Source organism: Nuphar pumila, chromosome 2, assembly GCF_984573655.1.
Source record: "Nuphar pumila chromosome 2, dmNupPumi1.hap1.1, whole genome shotgun sequence".
NCBI classification, from domain to species: domain Eukaryota; kingdom Viridiplantae; phylum Streptophyta; class Magnoliopsida; order Nymphaeales; family Nymphaeaceae; genus Nuphar; species Nuphar pumila.
The window spans coordinates 148,517,662-148,541,676 of NC_143250.1; the positions used below are offsets into that span (position 1 = coordinate 148,517,662).

The window sequence follows — 24,015 nt, forward strand, 5'->3', positions numbered from 1 at the left end:
GAATTCCCAATGATCACAATATCATCAACATATATAAGAAGAAGTATGACGGTGCCCGACTTCTGGTAAATAAAAAGCGAGTGATCCAAAGAGCATCTTCTAAAACTATAGCCTTGAATTTGCATGGAGAAACTTTCAAACCAAGAGCGAGACGCCTGTTTCAACCCATATAAAGACTTCCTTAACTTGCACACCCAGGTGGTAGGATCTTTCTTGTCATACTCAGGCGGTTGTTCCATATATACTTCCTCCTTCAAAACCCCATGCAAGAATGCATTTTTAACATCCATCTGACTAAGCTTCCATCCTCGGTCGACTGCCAAAGATATGATGGCACAAATTGTACCCATTCTCAATACTTCCTTCGGGCTTATATTTTGTTTTATAAACCCATTTTGAACCAACTACATTCTTTCCTTCTGGTCGAGGTACTATTTCCCAAGTTTGACACTCATGAAGGGCTTCATTTCTTCATTCATAGCCTCAATCCAATGATGAGATTAAAGAGCTTGATTAAAACAAGTGGGTTCATTTTGGTTTGTGAGCTGGGACATAAACAACTAAAAATCAAGGGGAAAGTCTCATAACTTACCCATCGCTGAATAGGATGTCTGATGCGTGACATCCTTGGAACCAGATCACTAGAGACGACTTTCACATCCCTCGACCCTGTATTTTTGTCCCTTCTAGTGTAAATCTGACTAGAGAAACGCTCAACTGGAGGTAGCTCAACTGGAAATGGCTCAAATAAGGATGACTAGACATGCATCTGTGAGTCTCCTGACTCCCTACTCAAATTGAAGGAAGAACAAGTCGCCTGACGTGTCTCCCCTGTATTGGCAAATAGATCCGCGCTCATCCATGGATCATATACTTTTATTTCTCGACATGGCAACCGTTCGGAGTCATTGATCTGAAAATTCTGTTCATCAAAAACAACATTCCTGAATGTCCTAATACGTTTTGTATTAGAGTCATAGCATCAATAGCCTTTGTATTCATTCGCATACCCTACAAATATGCACTTAACGACCTTGTCCTGAAACTTATTCCGCATGGAGGAATCAATATGCACATAGCATACACAACCAAAAACACGTATCTCATCATAGGAAGGATGTTTTCCAAATAAAGTATAATACGAAGATTTTCGATCCAGAAGCGCCATAGGGAGACAATTTATGATATGAACAGATGTGTGAAAGGCTTCTGTCCAAAGACTGATGGGCACCTTGCTGTCATGTAGCATACTCATCGCACTTTCAACAATATGCCAGTGTTTTCTCTCCACAACCCCATTTTGTTGAGGAGTATGAGGGCACGAAACCTATCGACTTATTCCTTTATCTCGAATAAAAGCAATAAACTCGTTTGATGAATACTCTCCTCCACCATCACATTGTAAATGCACAATATCACTGGAAAAATTTGTTTTGACCATTGAATGGAATTCTCGAAATACTTGGAAGACTTCATGTTTATGTTTCATGAAATATATCCAAGTATAACGGGAATAAGAATCAACAAATATAATATAGTAACGACTGCAAGAGAGAGAAGGAATATGGGCGGGTCCCCAAACATCAGAACAAATAATCTCAAATGGCTTTGAAGCTCTTTTATTAATATTGTGAAAGGGAAGAACATGGCTTTTGCAGAGTTTACAAGATGAACATTTTTTATTCTCTAAAAGGGAACATAAACTAGACTTTGGAAGAAGACCATTAGATACGAGATTTTCAATGAAACCTCGACTATAATGTCCCAAGCGACTGTGCCAGATATCAGGCTTATTACAATAAGATGAATAAAAAAATTTCAATGGACTGAAGGACAAAGACTCTAAAGACGAAGAGATTGAAGAATGCTTAGACGACTCCAACTGGAGAACTGGGATTGAGGGAATCTCCTTGAAGACGTACATGTTTCCTTGTCACTCCCCCTCAACGAACGTCTCCTTCGTTTGTAGAACTTTAACATAAACAGAGGAGGGTGTAAATTCGACTGAAGAATTCAAATCGTCAACAAGTTTAGCCACAAACAATGTTCTTTTTAATATTAGGAGCAAGAAGGACATTAGACAAGTGAAGTGAGGATTTTGACATAGGAATATGTGCACTGCCAGTATGACTAATGGAGTGAGAAGTTCCATCTCTCGTAACTATACTACCTTTTTTAAGATAAGGCAATAAGTGAGATAACTTACCCGCATTACCCGTGTCATGACTGGCAACACCAGAGTCAACATACCATTCTCCTTGTTCATTTTGCTTGATCGTCATCTGTGATAATGCTGATAGTAAAAGTTGTTGCACATCTGCAGATGGCGCTTTCGTGTCCACAGCGGTGCCTGACTTATTCTCAATTTTATTTGTCTTTCCTTTGTTCTGCAGATTAAACCAACAATGAACTTTCACATGTCCTCTTTTGTTACATAGGAAGCAAGTGGTCACTCTCCTTTGATTCCCTACATTAAAAACACCCGAAATATTAGGTGTAGGCAAGATACCACGACCTCCTTGCCCAAAACGTCCTCGGCCTCGGCCTCCTTGATGTCCTCCATTTCCTCGTCCAAGACCTACAGAAGTGTCGGTAGCCAAAACTGAGTAAGAACGAGCTGATTCATTTCCTTCCGCCCGTTGTCTCATACTCATCTCATGTTGAAGAAGCTTCGCCTGAAGGTCATCAAAGTTGGGCAAGCAGGGAAGACAGGACAATGCTGTAGTAAACATGTCAAAATCAGGGCCCAATCCATTAAGAAGTTGTACTTTATCTTTTTCTGAAATAGCACTTCCAATAATGGCCAATTGGTCAGTAATACTCTTCATGCGGCCTATGTATTCCATAACTGTCATTGAGTCTTTTCTCAAATTTTGAAACTCATTTTTTAAATACATAATTCGAGCTTATGATATCTGAGAGTATGTCTGAGACAGCTTACTCCATAGATCTGCCGCAATGCAATCATCTGAAAGAGTAGCCAACACTTATTGAGAGAGTGTAGACTGCTCCGACGTCGTGGAGGGGATTCCGAGAGGAAGAGGAAAAGAAGGTGCCTGCCGCGGATCGTTGGTCACCGACACTGGAGGTCCCGTTGTTGCGCGTGAAATCGAGAGGGAATAAGACAGAGACGAGGAGGTTATCGGCGTCGGTGACCTTGCTGCTGAGCGAAAGTTCGAGAGGGAGACAAGTGCAGAGTGAAGAGGGCGAGACCCTCTCCAGCCCCCTTTTATTGAACGAAGGCCCTCCCTCCTTCCGCGAAAGGTGGAGGGAGTCGATTACGACCCTCCGTAACCTTCCCTCTTCTTGAGTTTGGCAAGAATCGTGCTCTAGGCACGATTCTTGTAAACGAGGTTTTATTAACATGGGGTCAAGTTCGGGTCCAAACTCTGCGACCTGCGATTCGGGATCCAAATCCCAGTTTGGATCCGGGCAGGTTATAAGAGTGGATCCTTTGCTGATCTGGGCCCATGAATTTGGATCCATGTCTAACTTGAAAATGTGGATCCACAAGTTGGATCCAAATGGATCCAACTGTGGATCCCCTACACTAAAATGAGAAAATTTCGGTTATTACAAACCATGCTTTGAAATTCTTTAAAAACTTCTAAAACTTCACTTTTGTGCTTAAGGAAATAGACCCATGTAGTGTGAGTGCAATCATCAATAAATGTAGTGAAGTATTTAAAGTTAGAATACGACTCAACTGGTGTGGGGCCCCAAACATTAGAGTGAACTAAATGAAAAGGAGTCTTTACTCCTATTATCAGAATTCATAAATGGAATCCTAGTTTGTTTGGCATATTGGCAAGCATCACAAGAATCATGACATGCAGAGACATTAGCGAACACATTTTTTAATATTCTATCATATGGATGTCCCAATCTTGAGTGTCACAGTCTTTCTGGATCAATAGCCTTATGAGTGAGATATGCTTGGGTCTTGGCGTCCAAAAAATAAAGTCCATTGAACTCACGTCTCCCTACCAATCTCCATTTTGAAATCCTGAAAGACGACATGCTCAAGATAGAAAACGACAATGCAATCATGGCTCTTGGTTAATTTACTAACAAACAACAAACTTGTAGTAAGGGCAATAATATAGAGAACTCCAAATGATTGGTTATTACTTAAGAATGATGTCTCCTTCATTCCCTAGACGGGAACCAATGAGCCATTGGCAATGCACACAGGTTCTTTGTTAGCTATCTGAAGATTTGTTAACCACTCACGGTGACTCGTCACGTGATTGATCGCCCTAATTTTGACTATCCATTTGTTATCACTTGAGAGAGTTGTTAGGGCAAATGAATTACCTGATATCTCAGCCTTTGTGGATTCAGAGTGACAACAACGTTCAATTTTTTGATCTGTTTAATCAACTCTGCAAGACCATCAAGTGAGTTTATTCCCTTGATCTCTTTTTTCTCGTTCTGACTCTTTTCTTTGCCCGATTGACAATGTATCTCCCAACATTTATCTATGGTGTTACCAAGTTTTTGCAATGAGAACAACTATAGCATCCATGTCCATGAGTAGCATGAGCAACTTCTTTCTTTGAGTCAACATTGAAGACAACCTTCTCATGAATTTCAGATTCGGCCTTGAATTCGAGGTTCATGACCCTCCTTGTCTCCTCACATTGGATCATGACACTGCCGATATTGAAGGATGGCAATTTTAGGGCCGCGAGAATATGCCCTCTCAAGACCACATAATCTTGGTTGAGGCCAACAAGGTGTTTGAAGACTTAATCTTCCTCGATCTGTTTTTTGTCGTGGCGATATTAGAGGCCACAAGTCGGTATAGACCAGGGTTACCGGAAGCGCCTAGCTAAAAGGGGAAGCGTGCTTCCCCGAAGCGCGCTTCGGAAGCGCGGAACGTCGCGCTTCCGAAGCGTGGGGGGAAGCGTCCCCCTTTTTTGGGAAGCGCATCCCCCTTTTTTGGGAAGCGCGCTTCCCTTTAATGGGGGACGTGTTTCCCTTTAATGGGGGATGCACTTCCCTTTAATGGGAAGCGCGCTTCCCTTTAATGGGGGACGTGTTTCCCTTTAATGGGGGATGCACTTCCCTTTAATGGGAAGCGCGCTTCCCCCATGCTTCCCCTATTTTTTTAAATTTTTTTGTGTTTTTTATTTTTTATTTTTGTTTTTTTCGCTTCCCCCTCGCTTCCGAGACGGTTCCTATGTCGCTTCCTAGACGCTTCCTAGGTCGCTTCCGAGACACTTCCCGAATCTCTCCTAAGTGGTCCCACGCTTCCCCGCTTCCTAAAATTTTGAAAGTGCCTCGCTTCCCGCTCCCGCTTCCCGTATCGCTTCCCGCTCCCGCTTCCTCAACTGGCAACCATGGTATAGACCGAGTTCATCCCACATGCATCTCAAGGAACTAAGATAGGCATTGTAACACCCAGAAATTTTAACCCAAATTTTTAGGATTTTATTTTTATTTTTATTTTTTTTATTTTTAAACAGCAAAAACAAATAATAATTCCAAGGTTAAGCATTCCGGAACATTACAGTGGAGAGCAAGCCAAAACGTTTACTTCATTTCACTATCAATGAATAATGACATCAGAGTTTTAAAAACATAAAAGGAACTCAAATTATCCCTGAAACAATAAATCCAAAAATCTCGATCTGATGCCTCATCCCGCAGCCGCTCATAAGACCTATTCTTTACCTGAAAAATAGTAAATTGATTGGAATTAGACTACAACTATCTTAGTAGGAATTACTGTCAATTTTCTTACAGGTATATTATGTGTCAAGTATGTGATGTGAGTGCCGTGGGTGATTTTCAACATATACAAGATCAAATAAAGAAATTACACAACAGTAACATATATATCATTTAACTCGCAACCACAACATTAACATGAATAACATTTAACTAACAAATACACATCAACATGATTTAAACATCTCACATGTTATAATTTCTAAAGTATGCTAAAAGTAAAGAGATACATTATGAAATGACTGGTTAACTGTGAAACTGCAATCCCGTAATTCAACTCAGTGTGATACCTAAAATGTTCTAATTAATGTTTATCTTTTCTTATCCCGCAGGTACACGCGGGCCGAATCACCCGTAACGGAAGAGAACATTCGAGGGTTTATTATTCATGGGTGTTTTATTAACCCGAACGTTCTAACCGAAACTATAAATCCTAAGGGAGCGGCCAGTGATTGAGAGAACCTCCCAAAGGCCAAAACCAAAACCAAAACAGGATGCATCCCTAACTTCTGCAGAAGAACAAAGAGCTACCACCTAGGACATATTGGTAGACCGGGTCCCCCCAACTCCGAGGACTGTGGACCAACGAGTCACTTTAGCTTGAAACAGGAAAACACGTCCCCAGAGTTTTGTACCACCTACCCTCTCCAAGGTAAGCCCGAATCTGAGTGGGTTAATCTTTTCATTTATTTAAATTACCCAAATTACGTGGGCATTTCCCCAAACTACCTTCTACTATCATAGTAGTAGGTTCTCAACCTTAGTTATTTTACCAAGGCATACACATCCTCAAATTTTCTTTTCATATTGATTGCACAAACCCACTAAGAGTGCTTCAGTACCTTTAAACCAGTCAAGCACACAAACCCCGATACCTTTAAACCAGTTAGGCCACAGAATTTAAATTTAAGTTTTCATCAGTATTATGGTTATTACCCAGAGTGCTTCGGAACCTTTAAACCAGTAAGCACCGATGCCCCAATACCTTTAAACCAGTCAGACTCACAACACTTAAGATTAAGTTTTTCATCGGTTTCATTGCCATAGCACACAAGCTAACAGTCCAAGTACACACATCGGGTATTTAACCCATATTGCCCATTAGGCAGGGTTTCCCAACAACTCAAGACATATACTTATACCAACCCTGAAATGGACATGTATTCACAGATATTTATTTACATGATGTAATGAAATCAAGAAGGGCAGTTGGCCCAGATGGTATACCTATCGAGGCTTGGAAATGCTTGGGAGAGAAAGGTTTAGAATGGTTGACAAATCTTTTTAACTTGATTTGGCGAACAAATAAGATGCCTAATGAGTGGAGGAAGAGTACTTTGGTGCCTTTATATAAGAATAAGGGTGATATACAAGATTGCACAAACTATCGTGGTATAAAACTCATGAGTCATACTATGAAACTTTGGGAGAGGGTGATTGAGTCTAGGTTGAGGAAGGTTGTCATGATATCGGAGAATCAATTTGGTTTTATGCCTGGAAGATCAACTATGGAAGCTATACATCTTCTTAGACAACTTATTGAAAGATATAGAGAGAGGAACAAAGATTTGCATATGGTTTTTATTGATTTAGAGAAGGCATACGATAGAGTACCTAGGGACGTTCTCTGGTGGACAATGATGAAGAAAGGTGTTTCTCTCAAGTACATTAGTATAATTAAAGATATGTATGAAGGAGTAGTAACCAATGTCCGCACTTGTGGAGGGGTGTCAACCAATTTTCCGATAACGGTTGGGTTACATCAAGGATCTGCTTTAAGCCCTTTCCTATTTGAGATAGTGATGGATGAGCTTACAAGATCAATTCAAGAAAATGTACCGTGGTGTATGTTGTTTGCTGATGATATTGTTTTGATTGATGAGTCTAGAGCTGGGGTTAATGCTAAGTTAGAATTATGGAGGCAGACATTGGAAGCAAGAGGTTTTAAGTTGAGTAAGAGTAAGACAGAATACATGGAATGTCGGTTTAGTAAGCAACGAAGTAGTGATGAGAGTGTAGTGAAGCTTGGTGAGCAAGAAATACCGGTGGATGATTGTTTCAAATATTTGGGATCTATCATTCAAAAGTATGGAGAAATTGATGGAGATGTAAATCATAGGATAAAGGTTGGGTGGATGAAATGGAAAAGTGCTACTGGAGTGCTGTGCGATCGTAGAATGCCATTGCGGTTGAAGGGAAAGTTTTATAGGACGACTATTAGACCCGCTTTACTATATGGTACGGAATGTTGGGCTGCCAAGAGACATCATATTCAAAAAATGAGTGTAGCTGAGATGCGGATGCTTAGATGGATGTGTGGAAATACAATAAAAGATAAGATTCGGAACGAAGAGATACGTAAGAAGGTAGGTGTTGCACCCATTGAAAATAAGATGCGAGAGAATCGTTTACGGTGGTTTGGACATATTCGGCGAAGGCCTAATGATGCTCCAGTTAGAAGGTTGGAGAAATGGGAAAATATATTAGTTAAAAGAGGTCGGGGTAGGCCTAGGAAGACTTGGATGGAGATGATAGGAAAGGATATGAATGCTTTGAACCTCACCGAGGACATGGCGTTGGATAGAAATGATTGGAGGAAAAGGATTCATGTGGAAGACCCAAAATGAATTTCTTTTTTGGTTCATATCGCTGACCCCAATTGTTTTGGGATGAAGGCGTAGTTGTTGTTGTTGTTGTTGTAATAAGCATGAACTATGGCATAATCAAAACCCCTGTATGTGCATGACATAATGTAACTTGTAACTAGAAACATTCGCATGCATGTGAGTCTTTTTAATAAAACATAATTGGCACATCAACATATGCTGAACATAATGCACATGGTATTGTCAACTACAAATGCTCTTAAAATAACGAACACATAGAGGCTACATACATGCAGTCCCGATATAGTCAATCTATTGTGCGTGTGTGGTACAACAAGCTGCGGGTGTAAAGTGATGAATGCAATGATGGTTACAACAACTATATAGCAGATTGCAAATTTCAGAGCTACTCAAGCATGTAACTACATTGAACTGGTGAGTATTAGCCACACTACAAGTGCATACGACAATAAAACTGAGAATCCCTCTTCTCACTTTTATATATATATATATATATATATATATAACACTCATATCAGAATTATGGATATACCATGGCAAAATGTCTAAGTTGAGCATGCAGATTAAGAGTTCAAGTATTGAATTCAACCCCGAGCATTCCGACCAGCGTTTAATATGTATACGTATTTCAAAATGTAAGGCATGCCTCACATGGATTATATGTACCAGAAAATACGCTTAAACACTCCCAGCTTTCACCCGTGAGCTGACTCAAAAGGAAATCTATATTCTGCTGTAGTTCACACCGATTAGGAAGTGTACGCAATAAATGTGGAACAACTATTCAAATTATAAGGCTGATTGTGGATAAGACTCATGCATTCAGGCAGACTCTGACATGACAGTGTAAGATTGATAGGCTATATTGATAAAACAGTTAACATGAATATCACAGGATGTGTACAGTTGCAAGCAGTGTGACACATTAAGTTATCATGTATTAATCATACCCGACATCGGATCTACACATAAAGCTAACAACCTAACAGTAAGGGACTGAACATCACCATAGAGAGAAAATCAACCAACACAATTTTATTTTTAAGTCAAGACAATCTGGCCAATCTAAATGAATGTTGAGGGATTTTCAATAGGGCAACACCATGCTTATTACCACAACTGATAACTGTAGCGACTGAATGAAGGAACACGAGAACCGAGAGAGAGAGAGAGAGAGAGAGAGAGAGAGAGAGAGAGAGAGAGACTCGTTCACCTTCATTAGGGCTAATCTCTATGTTAAATAGAGAGAGGCCAAACTAACAAATTACATACAAGTCCCTTGTTAAACAAGAAATATCAAAATAACCTATGTTTAAGAAAACTTAAACTTAAACCTCTTAATCTCAACACTCCCCCTCAAGCTGGAGCATAGATATCAATCATGCTCATCTTGTCACAACATTTTGAGAAATTTGGTCTAGCAAGAGGCTTAGTAAACATATCTGCAACTTTGTCCTCCGACTTTAGATATTTGGTAGTGATATAACCAGCTTGAATCATATCTCTTACATAGTGACAATCAACCTCAATATGCTTTGTCCTCTCATGAAAGACCAGATTGTTCGCTATATATGTGGCAGCCTTGTTATCACACATCATGGTCATAGGAGAGGAAACCTTCACCTGAAGATCATTTAGAGCAGTACGAACCCACATTAATTTAGCAGTTGTTTGGGCCATAGCCCTATATTCTGATTTTGCATTCGACCTAGCAACCACATTTTGCTTCTTACTTCTCTATGAAATTAGGTTATCTCCCAAAAACATACAGAATCCTGTGGTAGATTTTCTATCCAATACAGATCCTGCATAATCAGCATCAGAGTAAGCCACTATCTCCAGAGTTTCACCTTTCTTGAATAATAACCCTTTTCCAGGAGAGGATTTTAAATACCTAAGAATCATTATAGTTGCATCCCAGTCTATCTCAGTTGGTTTGTCCATAAATTGGCTAACTTTGCTTACTGCTAAAGCAATGTCAGGCCTGGTCACAGTTACATATAGTAGCTTTCCTATTAGAGAGCGATAGCTTTTGCTATCAATCAGTTTCGACCCTTCTTCAAACAACTGAACTTTATGGTCCATGGGAATATTTGTTGGTTTAGCTCCCAACATTCCAGTTTCCTTTAATAAGTCAAGAACATACTTCCGTTGAGACAAAACCATCCTTTCACTGTTGTTGACAACTTCTATACCTAGAAAATATCTAAGTGAACCAAGGTCTTTTGTAACAAAGTGTTTTTGAAGATGAGCCTTTGTAGCTTCAATATCTTTCACATCATCTCCTGTAAGAATGATGTCATCTACATATACCACCATCACAACTATGCCTGAGTTAGTTTTCTTGATAAATAATGTATGATTTGCCGCCGACCTATTAAAGCCAAAATTTGACATTACTTCAAACAACTTTTGAAACCATGCACGCGGACTTTGTTTCAAGCTATATATCGCCTTTCTCAATCTACACACCTTCTGACACTCCCCCTCAACCTCAAATCCTTTAATAAGTCAAGAACATACTTCCGTTGAGACAAAACCATCCCTTCATGGTTCCTGGCAACTTCTATACCCAGAAAATATCTAAGTGAACCAAGGTCTTTTGTAATAAAGTGTTTTTGAAGATGAGCCTTTGTAGCTTCAATATCTTTCACATCATCTCCTGTAAGAATGTTGTCATCTACATATACCACCATCACAACTATGCTTGAGTTAGTTTTCTTGATAAATAATGTATGATTTGCCGCCGACCTATTAAAGCCAAAATTTGACATTACTTTAAACAACTTTTGAAACCATGCACGTGGACTTTATTTCAAGCCATATATCGCCTTTCTCAATCTACACACCTTCTGACACTCTCCCTCAACCTCGAATCCAGGAGGTTGTTGCATGTAAACTGTCTCAGAGAGATCCCCATATAGAAATGCATTTTTCACATCTAATTGACACAATTTCAAACCATGATGAACAACTACTGAGAGAACAAGACGAATGGTGCCCATCCGTGCAACAGGAGAAAAAGTTTCAAAGAAATCAATACCATAAGTCTGAGTATACCCTTTTGCTACTAATTTGGCCTTGTACCTTTCAATAGAACCATCCTATTTGTACTTTATTGTATATACCCATTTGCATCCAACAATGTCAGCATCCACTGGGGAATCAACTAGATCCCATGTATGCTGAGACAATAAACCATCCATTTCTTCTTGCATAGCCAGCTTTCACCTGTTATCTAGCTATGCCTGTTGATAGTTCAGAGGAATAGTTTCAGCAGATAAGTCTGACTTAAAAGCTTTCATCTGATTTCCAATTCTGACATTAGACACAAAGTTAGATATGGGATATAAGGTACATTGTCGTTTCCCCTTCCGTAGAGAGATTGGTCTGTTATCATAATCATGAAGATCACTGTTGTCAGTAGTACTTACCTCAGGAGAAGAAGAAGATGAAGGCACTAGAGGTGGTGGAGCTCTACGCACATATGCCAATGGAGGATTATGAAATCGTGAAGAAGATGAAGTTTGGTTCGGTAAAGAGGGGACAGATTCCAACGGAAAAGGAGGTATAGGTAATGGAAAAGACTCAACTGGATCAACTTGCATCTGGGAACCGGTACTAGAGTAATATGGAATGGATTCCAAGAAAGATACATCCGCACTGACATACTCTCGGCAAGAAATTGGATCATAACATCGATATCCCTTTTGATTTTTTGGATAACCTATAAATATGCATTTTGTAGCTTGAGCAGCTAATTTATCATGATCAGGGCCAAGTTTGTGTACAAAACAAACACATCCAAATATTTTAGGTGAGAAAGAGAAGAGTGGGGCATTAGGTTTTAGGATATGTAATGGAATTTGATCTCCCACAGAGGATGAAGGCATGCGGTTGATCAGGGTCCGTGCGACATCAAGCAGGTGCCTGTGTTTCCGCTCAGCCACACCATTTCAGGTAGTTTGGGGTTGAATGCCATGATCTTGGTGGAATTGTAACAGGGCTTTTGATTTAAACTCAAGAGCATTATCAGTGCGAACAATCTTGGCAACAGATTCAAATTGAGTTTTTATTTCAAGAATTAAGGATTTGATAATACTTGGAACTTCAGATATTTCTTTTATTAAAAACACCCACGACAACTTAGAAAAATCATCAACAATAACATGATAATATTGACACTGAGTCCTAGTAGGAATCTTACTAGGACCCCATACACTTGCATGAAGAAGTTCAAAAACTTTATGACTGGACTGACTCTGACTCGAAGAAAATGAACTTTAATGATGCTTGCCCAACTGACATGCTTCACACTGAAACGATGTAGTAAAAGGAATTTGAGGAAAGACATAACGAAGCTTTGACAATGAAGGATGACCGAGACGACGATGCCACTGAACAGGACTGAATGAGTGTTCCACTGCAGCATAAACATTACCCATTGGATGATGTAGGTAGTAGACTCCATTTTCTTCATATCCTCCACCAATCTTCTTCCCCGTCAGCAAATCCTGAAAATGACAACTTATCGGATCAAATATCACTCTACAGTTTAGTTCTTTGGTAAAACGACTAACAGAGAGTAAACTTTGAGGAAATGAGGGAGCATGAAGAATATTTTTCAACTGTAAAGAGGAGGATATAGAAATATTTCCCTGACCAACAACTGGTGATGAACTCCCATCGGCTAATGAGACTCCTTGATGACCAGTAATATCCTTTAGATCTGAAAAGTAAAGCGAATTTCCACACAAGTGTCTGGATGCACCAGAGTCAATAACACACTTATTATCATTCAGATGAAGATGATTCCCAGTTGAGTAGGCCACACCAGCTACAGGAGAGGAGGAGCTCGAAGGGCGAATAGCTATTAGCTCATCATATTCTGCTCGACTGAGGGTGATACTGTCACTTGCAGAGGTATTATCATGTGCATTTGCTAGTATAGTAACATTTGCTTTTGGAGCATTTGACTTTGATGAAGAAGGAGTTGGCCGGCCATGCTTATCCCAACAACGATCTTCTAAATGTCCAGATTTTCCACAGAATGTACATTGAAGTTTTCCTCGTCCTCTGATATTCTGAATATTTTCACGCCCATAACCAGATGGGATAGCTAAAGCAAATGACTGAGAAAAGGGTGAGATTGTGGAAGAGAGATCGCAAGTCTACTCAGACGATTGTATGCATCAACAAGAGTAGGTACATCGGATCCAATCAACATTTGTACTTTTGCAACCAAAAATTCTGAAGATAAACCTGTGAGAAAATGAGCTACCATGGTCTGTTCTTGATGATCCTTTTGCTGCGAACATCACAAAGGCCTGTGGGCATTGAGTCTTTCTAACACTGCTTTGACAAAGGCATAATACTGAGTCAAGGTCTGATCTCCTTGCTGCAGATTATATATCTCCTGTTCGACTTGCAGGATACGACTCACATTAGTTTCTTGAGAATACGTATCTCGAAGATTATCCCACATCTGTTTTGTTGTATTGTAATAAATTAGACCATCTGCAATATGTGGTTCTATACTATTCATGATCCATGACATAACGATGTCATTATCTTCGTCTCAAGTACTTTATTTTCCCACCTTTTCATTAGGTTCAGTTTCCAGTAAAATATGCTTTCTACGATGTCCAGATACCGACATCATAAAAGTTCTGGACCACCTGGCATAATTTGTTTCATTCAACCTTACAGACGAACCATACGAGAAGGGGTTCGCAAAAGCCTTATACTCTCCAATAGCCTCAATTTTCGAGGCAAATTTCGAAGCTTCACCCATACTGAATAGAGCTTAACAGGATATGAAATATTTGATGCTAATACGGCTGCAAGGGAAAAAATAATCAGATTTAAACTCTTGGACAACGTGTTTTATGAGCACACGTCAACCAAGATCACAACAACATGTTCCACGATCATGCATCAACAGATTCCACGACCACACACAATTTTCCAACCCAAATCACAATAGCTGATGCAGAAAACAACATGTGATCATGCATCAACATATTCCACAACCACACACGACTTTTCAACCCAAATCACAATAGCTGATTCAGAAAACAGTCTGTTTCACGATTATATCTCAGCAGATTCCACAACCACATACGACTATTTAACCCACATTAGACACAATGGAAAAATCAGATCATAAACATACATTAAAAAAAAACAGAACACATCAATCACGACTTCCTGGTACATGATCAGATTTAAATTCAAGCAAAGCAGAACAACGTCAACACGTCGAACACAACTGTCTTTTTTCTGATCAGATTTCAGCAACTACGAAACAGAATATTCACCGCAGCTTCCACGAAGAATAAATTAATTTTTTTTTCTCGGCATGACAATAAGAAGAACCACTCTGCCGTAACACCCAACCACGCTGCAGTCGATCCAGATGCAACACTCTCATCGATCTGTAGATCTAATTACAGATCTATGTCCTGAGTTTAGTCAGACATTAGATCTGTGATCAGATCTATGCACTTCAATGGATAGAACAATAAAAAATTTGACCACACCTGTTTACGCCGCCTGTTCACGCTATGAGGCTCTTGTTTACGTTATTAGGCTCCAGAGATCCAGCAGCTCTGATACCATGTAGCGACTGGACGAAGGAACACTAGAGAGAGAGAGAGAGAGAGAGAGAGAGAGAGAGAGAGAAGACTCGTTCACCTTCATTAGGGCTAATCTCTATGTTAAATAAAGAGAGGTCAAACTATCAAATTACATACAAGTCCCTTATTAAACAAGAAATATCAAAATAACCTATGTTTAAGAAAACTTAAACTTAAACCTCTTAATCTCAACAATAACAATATAGCTTTCAGGAACCACCAAGTCAGAGTACCCGCATAATCGATTTAATAGAGGCATCACGTCTAAATCTCAGGAAATGATAAGAAGACCTTTACATCCGAATCTACCAGATGGCTACCAAATGAAAACTAAAATTCATAACAGGAATCAAATTATTGATCATGAGTTGAAATCTGCAAGCATTCACGTATACGAAATTCATTATATATATATATATATATATATATATATATATATATATATATATATATATATATATATATATATATATATCGTGGCAGTCGAGAATCCAAAACCAAACCCTTCTCCCCTTCTTATACTTCTTTGACAGACTTACAAAACCCCCAAATCAACGATTTGGGGTTTTGGTTTGGGGTTCACCGTGAAATCCCGAATTTTAAACTCACAACACACATAGCAACTCGATTCCCCCAGATTTAAATCCATGCCAAACACTCTATCTCTTTACTATTGAAATTCCAAAATCCCCAAATTGGAGATTCTGGGATATTCGGTAGCTTAAACCCTAAATCCCCAAAATTTCTTGTCGGATTTGGGATTCACTGCACCCGTAAATCCCTGTTCGCTGCACCCGCATCCCATGCTTGACTCACTGAATACCCCAAAGAAAAAAATAGGAAAACCTACTTGTTCCGACGAGGAGGAGGTGGCTATCGCGGTCAGGGAGATCGCCGACGTCAGTTGCTCCTGCTGGCGAGCTCGGGTCGAGAGGGACAGGGAGGCAGAGAGGAGAAGACAGAGAGAGAGAAAGAGGTTGTTGCTGCAAGAGACGAGTCCGCCAACCTCAATTTCTCCGTTGCTGCGCAAGGGTTCGAGAGGGACAGGGAGACAGTGAGTGTGGGAGGAGAAGGAAGAGGCGAGTGGGAGGAAGAGAGGTGTGGGAGGGGAGTAAATAGGGAGGGTGGCCCCGAAACGGAAGGAGGCTGTTACCTTCCTCGCTTCGCCCAGCGACTGCGCACATAAAACCTTCCCCTTTTTCCCTATCGGCTGCATTAGGGTTCTCTCAGAACCCTAACACCCATTTTATTGGGTAGGGCCTCTTTTTTTTCTTAACGCATAGTGAGTTGTGGGGCATCGATCAACCGGATCCATGACCCGCGATCTAGCCACGGTTTGGATATACGGCCCACCGATGGTTTGGGTCCGATATTTGGACCCATACGGATCCAACTACGGATTCATATATATTTATTTATACTTAGTATTATTATTGCTATCTTATATATATATATATATATATATATATATATATATATATATATATATATATATTACACCCCAATTGGGTACGGTTTCGGTTTGGCCACCCCCGAGACCCGCGACCCAAATCTTTAATGAAACCACCTAGTTGGGCAGTTTGGATCTGTCTGAGGATTCAAAATATTACAAGCTTTAAAATACTATATTCTTAATACATTTGGTTTATTCTTCGATACGATCTTGTGGGTCTTTCATAGGTTAATATCGATCCATTTACGTTAACCAAAAATTGCCATAACTTATTATGGTTCTAGGATCCATTGTGCTTTGTAAACCCCTTTTAATAAATCCGGATCCAGGAATCCGAAGTTTTGATCATACTCTGATTTGGAACTATGGATCCAAATTAATTATTATGGATCCAACTAAATGTACATTGATCCTTATGGTTTCGATACAAGGATTCAGACTAATATTAAAGTTTTGATATCGAAGATCCAAATGCAATATTGTGGATCTGAACATCGCCTTAAGCTATACCAATTCTCACTAAAGTGTTGTAGAAATTTTCTCATTAAAATCCGACTTACTTCAAGGATCCAATCTATTATTAAATATTCAATTTAAGGTTCACGATCCGATATCTAAGATCTGATTGGGATATCGGAGTTCTAAACAGGATATTAGGAATCCAACATTGAAGATCCAAATAGGTTATTCGTGATCCAATTACGAATAAACAATTAAAACAATAAAATAACCTCGTACCAACTTAACGACCTAAATTTCAAGTTTATTTGTCTGATAAAATTCACGGGTATTACAGGCATGGAAGGGCTTACCTTCCTTCTTGAAATTGGCTATCTCTTGTTGTAGTTGGTAGATCCTAGCAAGGTTATTCTGTTTTTCATACATGTCCTTTAATGAGTCCCAAATTTCCTTGGTTGTATCCAAGAAGAAGAAACCTTTGACAATGTTGGGCTCCATGGAATTCAAGAATGAGGACATTTGTTGGACACCCATTCATCATTGCTCGGATTGTCGGGTGGAGGGGTCGATGACGTTCTGTTGATGAAGCTGACTTTAGTAGTGGTGATTTTGAGTGTAGGATTTTGCTCTTGGACCACCATCTTTTGCATATGCGGCTGGTTAAGATTGGGGTTATTTTCGCCATCCTCATTTGCTATGGTAGAGGAGTGAAGAGGTAAACAAGAGATGGTAAGGGGCGAGCACGGTTGTACTTTATCCCACTAGGGATGAGTGTGCAGGAGGGAAGGTTGGCAAGTATGGGCCTGCTCTGATACCATGTTAAGTGGCATCGAGGAGAGAAGTATGAGAAAATAGGAATAAAGATAGGTTTATGTGGTTCAAAATGGTAGCCTACATCCACGGTAGAAGGGAGATGAGTCTTTCTTATGAGGAAATAGCCAAGCATACAAGACACACACGTCTCAATGGGGACACACATATATTGGTGTACATGGGTCCCTTATGCACAATCATCAAGGGGTCACACAAGGAACAAAACATCACATGGGTGACAATCAGAGAGTCACACGAGAACCCAAGAGGCACATGAGGAAGTGAAAACATCCATCCAAGGGATGTTATGGGAAGCCATCCTTATCACATTGGGAAATGGGATGGCCATCCGTTGCATCCTTTCAACAATGCTCATGTTTGGACAAAGAGAACACGGTGGTGGCAGCAATGGTGTGTGAGAGGTGGTAGTAATGCAGTGGTTTTGGTGAGGATGAGGTGGTGGTACTCTCATGACCATGCTCTGGTGGTTGCCATCATCGAGGTTGACACAAAGGTGGATGCGAGGTTCTGCAGTTACTGGTGGTGATTGTGGTAACTCCTGTTAATGGTGGTGAAGATTTAGATGGAAGCATCATAGCGGCATCGTTGGCAGCAATAACATTGTAGATTGGCATGTATCTCGGTAGGGTGGAAGGAACATCACAACTATTAAGATAAATAAACTCGATTAAAACATGGAGGGAAACATTACCTATAAAAGTTGTTGCTTCTTTATATAGGGCTATTTGCCATAGGATTTTTTCTAAAGATATGTCAAGCACAAAAATGATTCTGACTTCCATTGTTGTGAAGTTCATAAGTTGTATATCCAAACATCACCATGGCTTCACTTGATTCTAGCAAGGAGATGGATTGCAATACTGAATTTTGAACAGCAGCATTCTCTCTATCATTTCACTTCTACTTTAACACATCATTGTTGAATTAAGCAAATTAAAGTTTGTTACCACTTTTTCAATTATAAGACAAAGCTAAGGAGACCTATAATTGGGATATTCTGTAACGAATCATCTGGTGATTAATTTGCTTCTTAGCACCCCTTGTCTGAAGAAACTCAAAGTCTTTCAAAGACCCTTGGGAGTGGCAAATACTCACCGCTAATGCAGGATAGGTACTAAGAGGCTTACCCCAGCTGAAAGCAACTAGAAGTCTTCAAAGGGTGTTGGGAATGAAACTGCTTGATCCTAACAGCAAATAACCATTCGACAAAGTGTGATTAATGATTGGTTCTAGTACTTACATCTATGTAGGTATAGCACATGGTTGCCAGTCGAGGAAGCGGGAGCGGGAAGCGATACGGGAAGTGGAAAGTGAGGCACTTTCAAAATTTTAGGAAGCGGGAAGCGTGAGACGACTTAGAAGCAAATCAAGAATCGTCTCGGAAGCGAACCGAAAGCAACCTAGAAAGCGAACTGGAAGCGAGGGGGAAGCGAAAAAAGAGAAAAACAAAACAAAACAAAACAAAACAAAAAAAAATGAAAAAAAGGAGCTTCGGGGAAGCACGCTTCCCCACTTGGCTAGGCGTTTCCGATAACTCTGGTATTACATCAGTTAAAAGGAGCATGACAGCATGTAATAGCACATAGCTGTAATGAAATATGCGAAAGTACAAAAGCATTAGCCACTTAAAGGCTTACAAGATCACAATCATACAAGTGCACATGCACAAGTCCTCTATGGGACAATACAAAAATCAATAAGGCAAAGGAAAGATACGTAAAAATATAAAAATTATAAGCCTTTATTGATCAAGGGCTTAATACAAGCCTTGAGAAATAGAGGGGAACACACCCCATATATATAAAACAAAAAAAGAGAAAAGAGGGGCCATTGGGAGCTCCCAATATAGTCGTTGGGAGCTCCCGACAGTAATATTTCTGACCGTTCGGAGCCCCAATGACTCTATGGTCATTTTGACTATAGAGCCCCCAATGGCTCTACAGTATTTCATATTTAAGGAAAATAAAAAATAAGAGAAAAATAACTGTTTAATAAACAGTTTTATTACACGTGTGAAATGACAAAAATGCCTCTATAGAGCATTTACCTATATATATATATATATCTTAACAATAGCAGCAGTCTGCTTACTCTAGGACAGTAGGACTGCATCTGATTCGAGCTTCCTCATGCTGATTAAAAATCGTGAAGCTTACATCATGTTAAGACTATTGGAGTTTGAATTGTAAGAACATGCTGTGTGATGGTTCCACTACCCAGACTTGGATATCTCAGAATTCTCAAACCCACCAAATCATAGATAAATTCTTTTGTAGATTAGAAACAAGGAATGTGGAATGGTCAATATTCTCATTTGAGTAATTGTTACTGTTGTTAGGCCATTGTTTGACGATCTTTGCTTCAATTCCTTTGCACATCTAGCTTAAATTTCATGGGATTTGAATCTGTATGGTCACATCTGCCCTTTTTAGCATATAAATATAGGAAATTTGGTATTCATTGTCTTTCATTCAATTTGAGAATTTCTTTTTCTCCCTTAAATATCTCACCTTCCGTAGCCTCCCATAACCTCAAGACATCCAACCTTAACCCTGTTGGTCCACTTCTTCTCGAGTCCTCTTATGTCTCCATAGTTGCCGACCCGAATCCAGTCTGTTTACATCCCTGGCTGCAAGCTTGTTGTCAGTTTTCCAGTGACCACAAGGCACTCTCAAGCTGCAATCTGTGTTTTCTTCAGCCTGATGACATGTCAAACATGGACAATGCCATTGATTGGTTGATTTAGTGAGGGGGCAGGGTGTTCTGGCCATGCATGCAGTCTGAGTTTAGCGATGAGATCACTGCCAGTGAAGCTCCTGGTGAAGTATCACACTTGACTTGCCTAGGCCTCACGCATGCCTCTGAACCTGGTTCAAGCACCACACAGTCAGTGCTACATCCACCAATAAATAATGGTGGGCTCAACGTCTATGCAAGTGGTGATTCAAGTTGGGAACTTGGATACCCTTTGCATGTGTGAGGCAGCCCTCACCACTCCCCTGGGTGATGTGGAAGGCTGCAAGGGACCCATCATGTTCCTGTCTTGATTCCTCCACATGTATCTCTCACACGAGTTACATCCTGATAACTCCATCTCTCTGGCCCCTACTGCAATTAAATATCCTAGTTAAGATTCATTGTAAGGCATGCCCAGCATAGGACCACACTGGCTTGCTAGAGTTCTTGTTTAAGATCAGCAAGTTATATGGGGCCCATTCCTTCTCATGTGGCAGGTTGTGAGGAATCTGTTCAATGTACAAGCTCGACAATCTGCAGCCTTTTAATCTCATGCTTTGAGTAGCTACCGAGGAACCAGGTCCATCACCCAATCTCTTGCACCCCTGATCATGACATTGAACTGAAGCCCTTAACAATCCATCATTAGAAACTGACCTCCCCTTTCCTCCTAGGTTTGAGGGTGTAGAGGACGAGGTCTCAATTGTTGATTGTTTTTTTTATTCTCTCTTTCATGAACAGATGAAGTCTCATCATGCTTTATTTCCTCCAGAAGAATTCAAAGCGATGAGAAAGTTTTGCCCTAGTGTGTTTTTATCAGCAAAAGTGAAAGATTACAATGATAATGATTCCTCTATCAAATCTACTCATAATAAGACATTCCCTTCCTCCATTTAAGATGGTTCCTAAGACAACAAAAAGAGAAGACTACAATTAAAAGAAGTTCGAATGCTTAATGTAAATTGCATATGAGGCCTTTCATTTTAGGTTAAGAATAGAGCTCAGCTCCATGTTGTATTTGGCTTTAGAGTGGAGCTTTGGCAATTATTACATAGAATATATTATGTTTATATATTACACTAAAAACTAATTTATATATATTTTTCATTAATCTTTCTCCTTATATTTATATTATATGCACATAAAATATATACATATTTTTATCTACACAAGCTGAACCAAGCCGAACACCTAGTGTTCGGGCTCAACTTGTTTAAGCTGAAAGAGCTGCTCGTGGCTTGGCTCACCAGTTATAAAGAGCTGAACTGTGGCAAGTCACGAGCTGCACAGTTTGTATACCAGCCCTAGCTTAGCTTCATGTTATGGTTTGGTGGATGTAGGTTCCCAGTGATCCAGTGAGACCTAGCCACATCGTACGTGCAATTTGATCTATAAAATTCCTTTTTTTTTTCTCAAGAAAAAAAAGTATCTATGTCGTATTATGGTCCTGATTGTAGTCATCTCTGAGCCATTTATGTTGTCTGAAAAATACTGTCAGCTATAGTGCACCTATTTTTTTGGTTAAATGTGTGCATGCAATTGTTGGTGCAACTGTATATTTTTATATTCTCTAGCTATTTTGATTTATTCTTCCACACTTTCTGTCGTACTTTGCAGCACACATTTTATTTTGGATGTATGGGCACGCCACTTGGTAAAGTTGGGAGCGTTCTCAGCGCTGATCTCAACTAGTCCCAGTTTTTTCATAGCAAGTGTGCCATTTTGCATCGATTGAAAGGATTCACTTTTTGCATGGCAAGCTTGCACTACAACTGGTTGAGAGATATTTTTATGTTGCCTAATGTTTCATGCAATAGCCAAGTGCCGATGTAACAGTACATAGCAATGCATAGAATTGTCATCAGTAGCTAAGTTTTTCAGAGTGGCACAATATTTTCAAAGTTCACTAATGTTAGATATGCAGCTTAGATATAATTTCTCTTGTGATTTATGAATAGGTGGGGGTGTCCTCCCAGCAAGTTCCCATGGACGTATGCTGACAGGGAGACATGCTTCCTTTTGGAAGGGAAGGTCAAGGTGTACCCGGATGGGCATGATGACTATGTGGAGTTTGGGGCGGGTGACCTCGTTGTATTTCCAAAGGGGATGAAGTGTACCTGGGATGTATCACAGGCTGTTGACAAGCACTACAATTTCGGGTAGACTACACCAATCTCCTTATTGTTTATGTAAAATGAGAATTACCTATATGCTTTTGCTTTAAAAATAATAAAAAAACTGTTGCTAAGTACCTATCCTTTCAAGCTGTGAATTTGGTGCAACTTAAGACTTGAGTTTGATGCTACTACTGTAAATTCTCTTTGGTTTTTACTAGATTCACACAAATCATCACTCTCTTGACTTGGCTTAAAGTCTTCCTGTCTATGATGTTCTTGGGATTTTGGTTGGACCTGGTCTGCTGAAAATTTCAAGGTGGCTGGCCATTTTACATGGGTAGGTTGGTATTTGTGTAATATTTACTGGAGTCTTTAAGTTTTTTAGCTGCTCATATATATATATATATATATATATATATATATATATATATATATATATATAAGAAATGAAAACTTACCCACTAAGATTTTTTTTCTGTGTTTTTTCGAAACTCTGACCTTACAGATGTGTTCAGCACGATCATGCATTTTGGATGGGAAAATGTCGGGCTCCCCTGCGAGGTCGCCGACGACGATCAGAATAACAAGGAGGCGGCAACGGGACTTGCTGGAAACAGCAACGAGAGAGAGAGAGAGAGAGAGAGAGAGAGAGAGAGAGAGAGAGAGAGAGAGAGAGAGAGAGAGAGAGAGAGAGAGAGAGAGAGAGAGAGAGACTCGGGGACCCCCTTTTGTAGGAGGGTGCCCGAAAAGGGAGGAATCTCCTCCTGGCGGCTGCGCATCTCCCCACCCCCTTTCCATTAAACTTTGGCGTGTATTAGGGTTCTGAACCCTAACACGTCCCTTTTAACGGGCAGCCCGTATCAGGCATTTATTTGTTTGTTTTTTTTTTTTTTTTCCACTGCTTACCTTAATACACGGGCACGGCCTAGGTCCGGATCTGAGACCCGAGATCCAACCGTGTGTTGGATCCGTGTCTCTCAAGCGATGTTGATCCGCAACAACTTTGCAGAGTGGATCCGAAGGTCAGATCCAAATAGATCTGGATCCGAAGGTTGGATCCAAATATATCCAACTACGGATCCACGCGATATATTTATTTTATGTTATATATATATTTATATAGTTATATATATACATACTATTATACATATATATATGGTTCCTTTATGGATCCTTATTTGACTTATCCGGATCCGTTCGTGGATCTGGATCTCCTTCTTAGGCGTTAAAGTATTATATTCTTAATACATTTGGTTTATTCTTCGATACGATCTTGTGGGTCTTTCATAGGTTAATATGGATCCGTTTACATTATCCAAAAATTGACATAACTTAATATGAATCCAGGATCCATTGTGCTTCATAAATCCTTTTAATAAATCTGGATTCAGGAATCTGAAGTTTTGATGATATGA

General features: G+C 39.8%; 1 protein-coding gene across 1 annotated transcript in view; it reads left to right on the forward strand.

Moving 5' to 3' along the window:
* Window positions 1-22,731, forward strand: part of LOC149847604 (uncharacterized) — a 47,072-nt gene extending 24,341 nt beyond the window's left edge. Inside the window, exon 2 of the mRNA XM_089997120.1 lies at window positions 22,442-22,731. Within this exon, the coding sequence (XP_089853246.1) occupies window positions 22,442-22,646 (205 nt within the window). The 3' untranslated portion in view covers window positions 22,647-22,731. The remainder of the gene's footprint in view (window positions 1-22,441) is intronic.
* The last annotated feature ends 1,284 nt before the right edge of the window (window positions 22,732-24,015 follow it).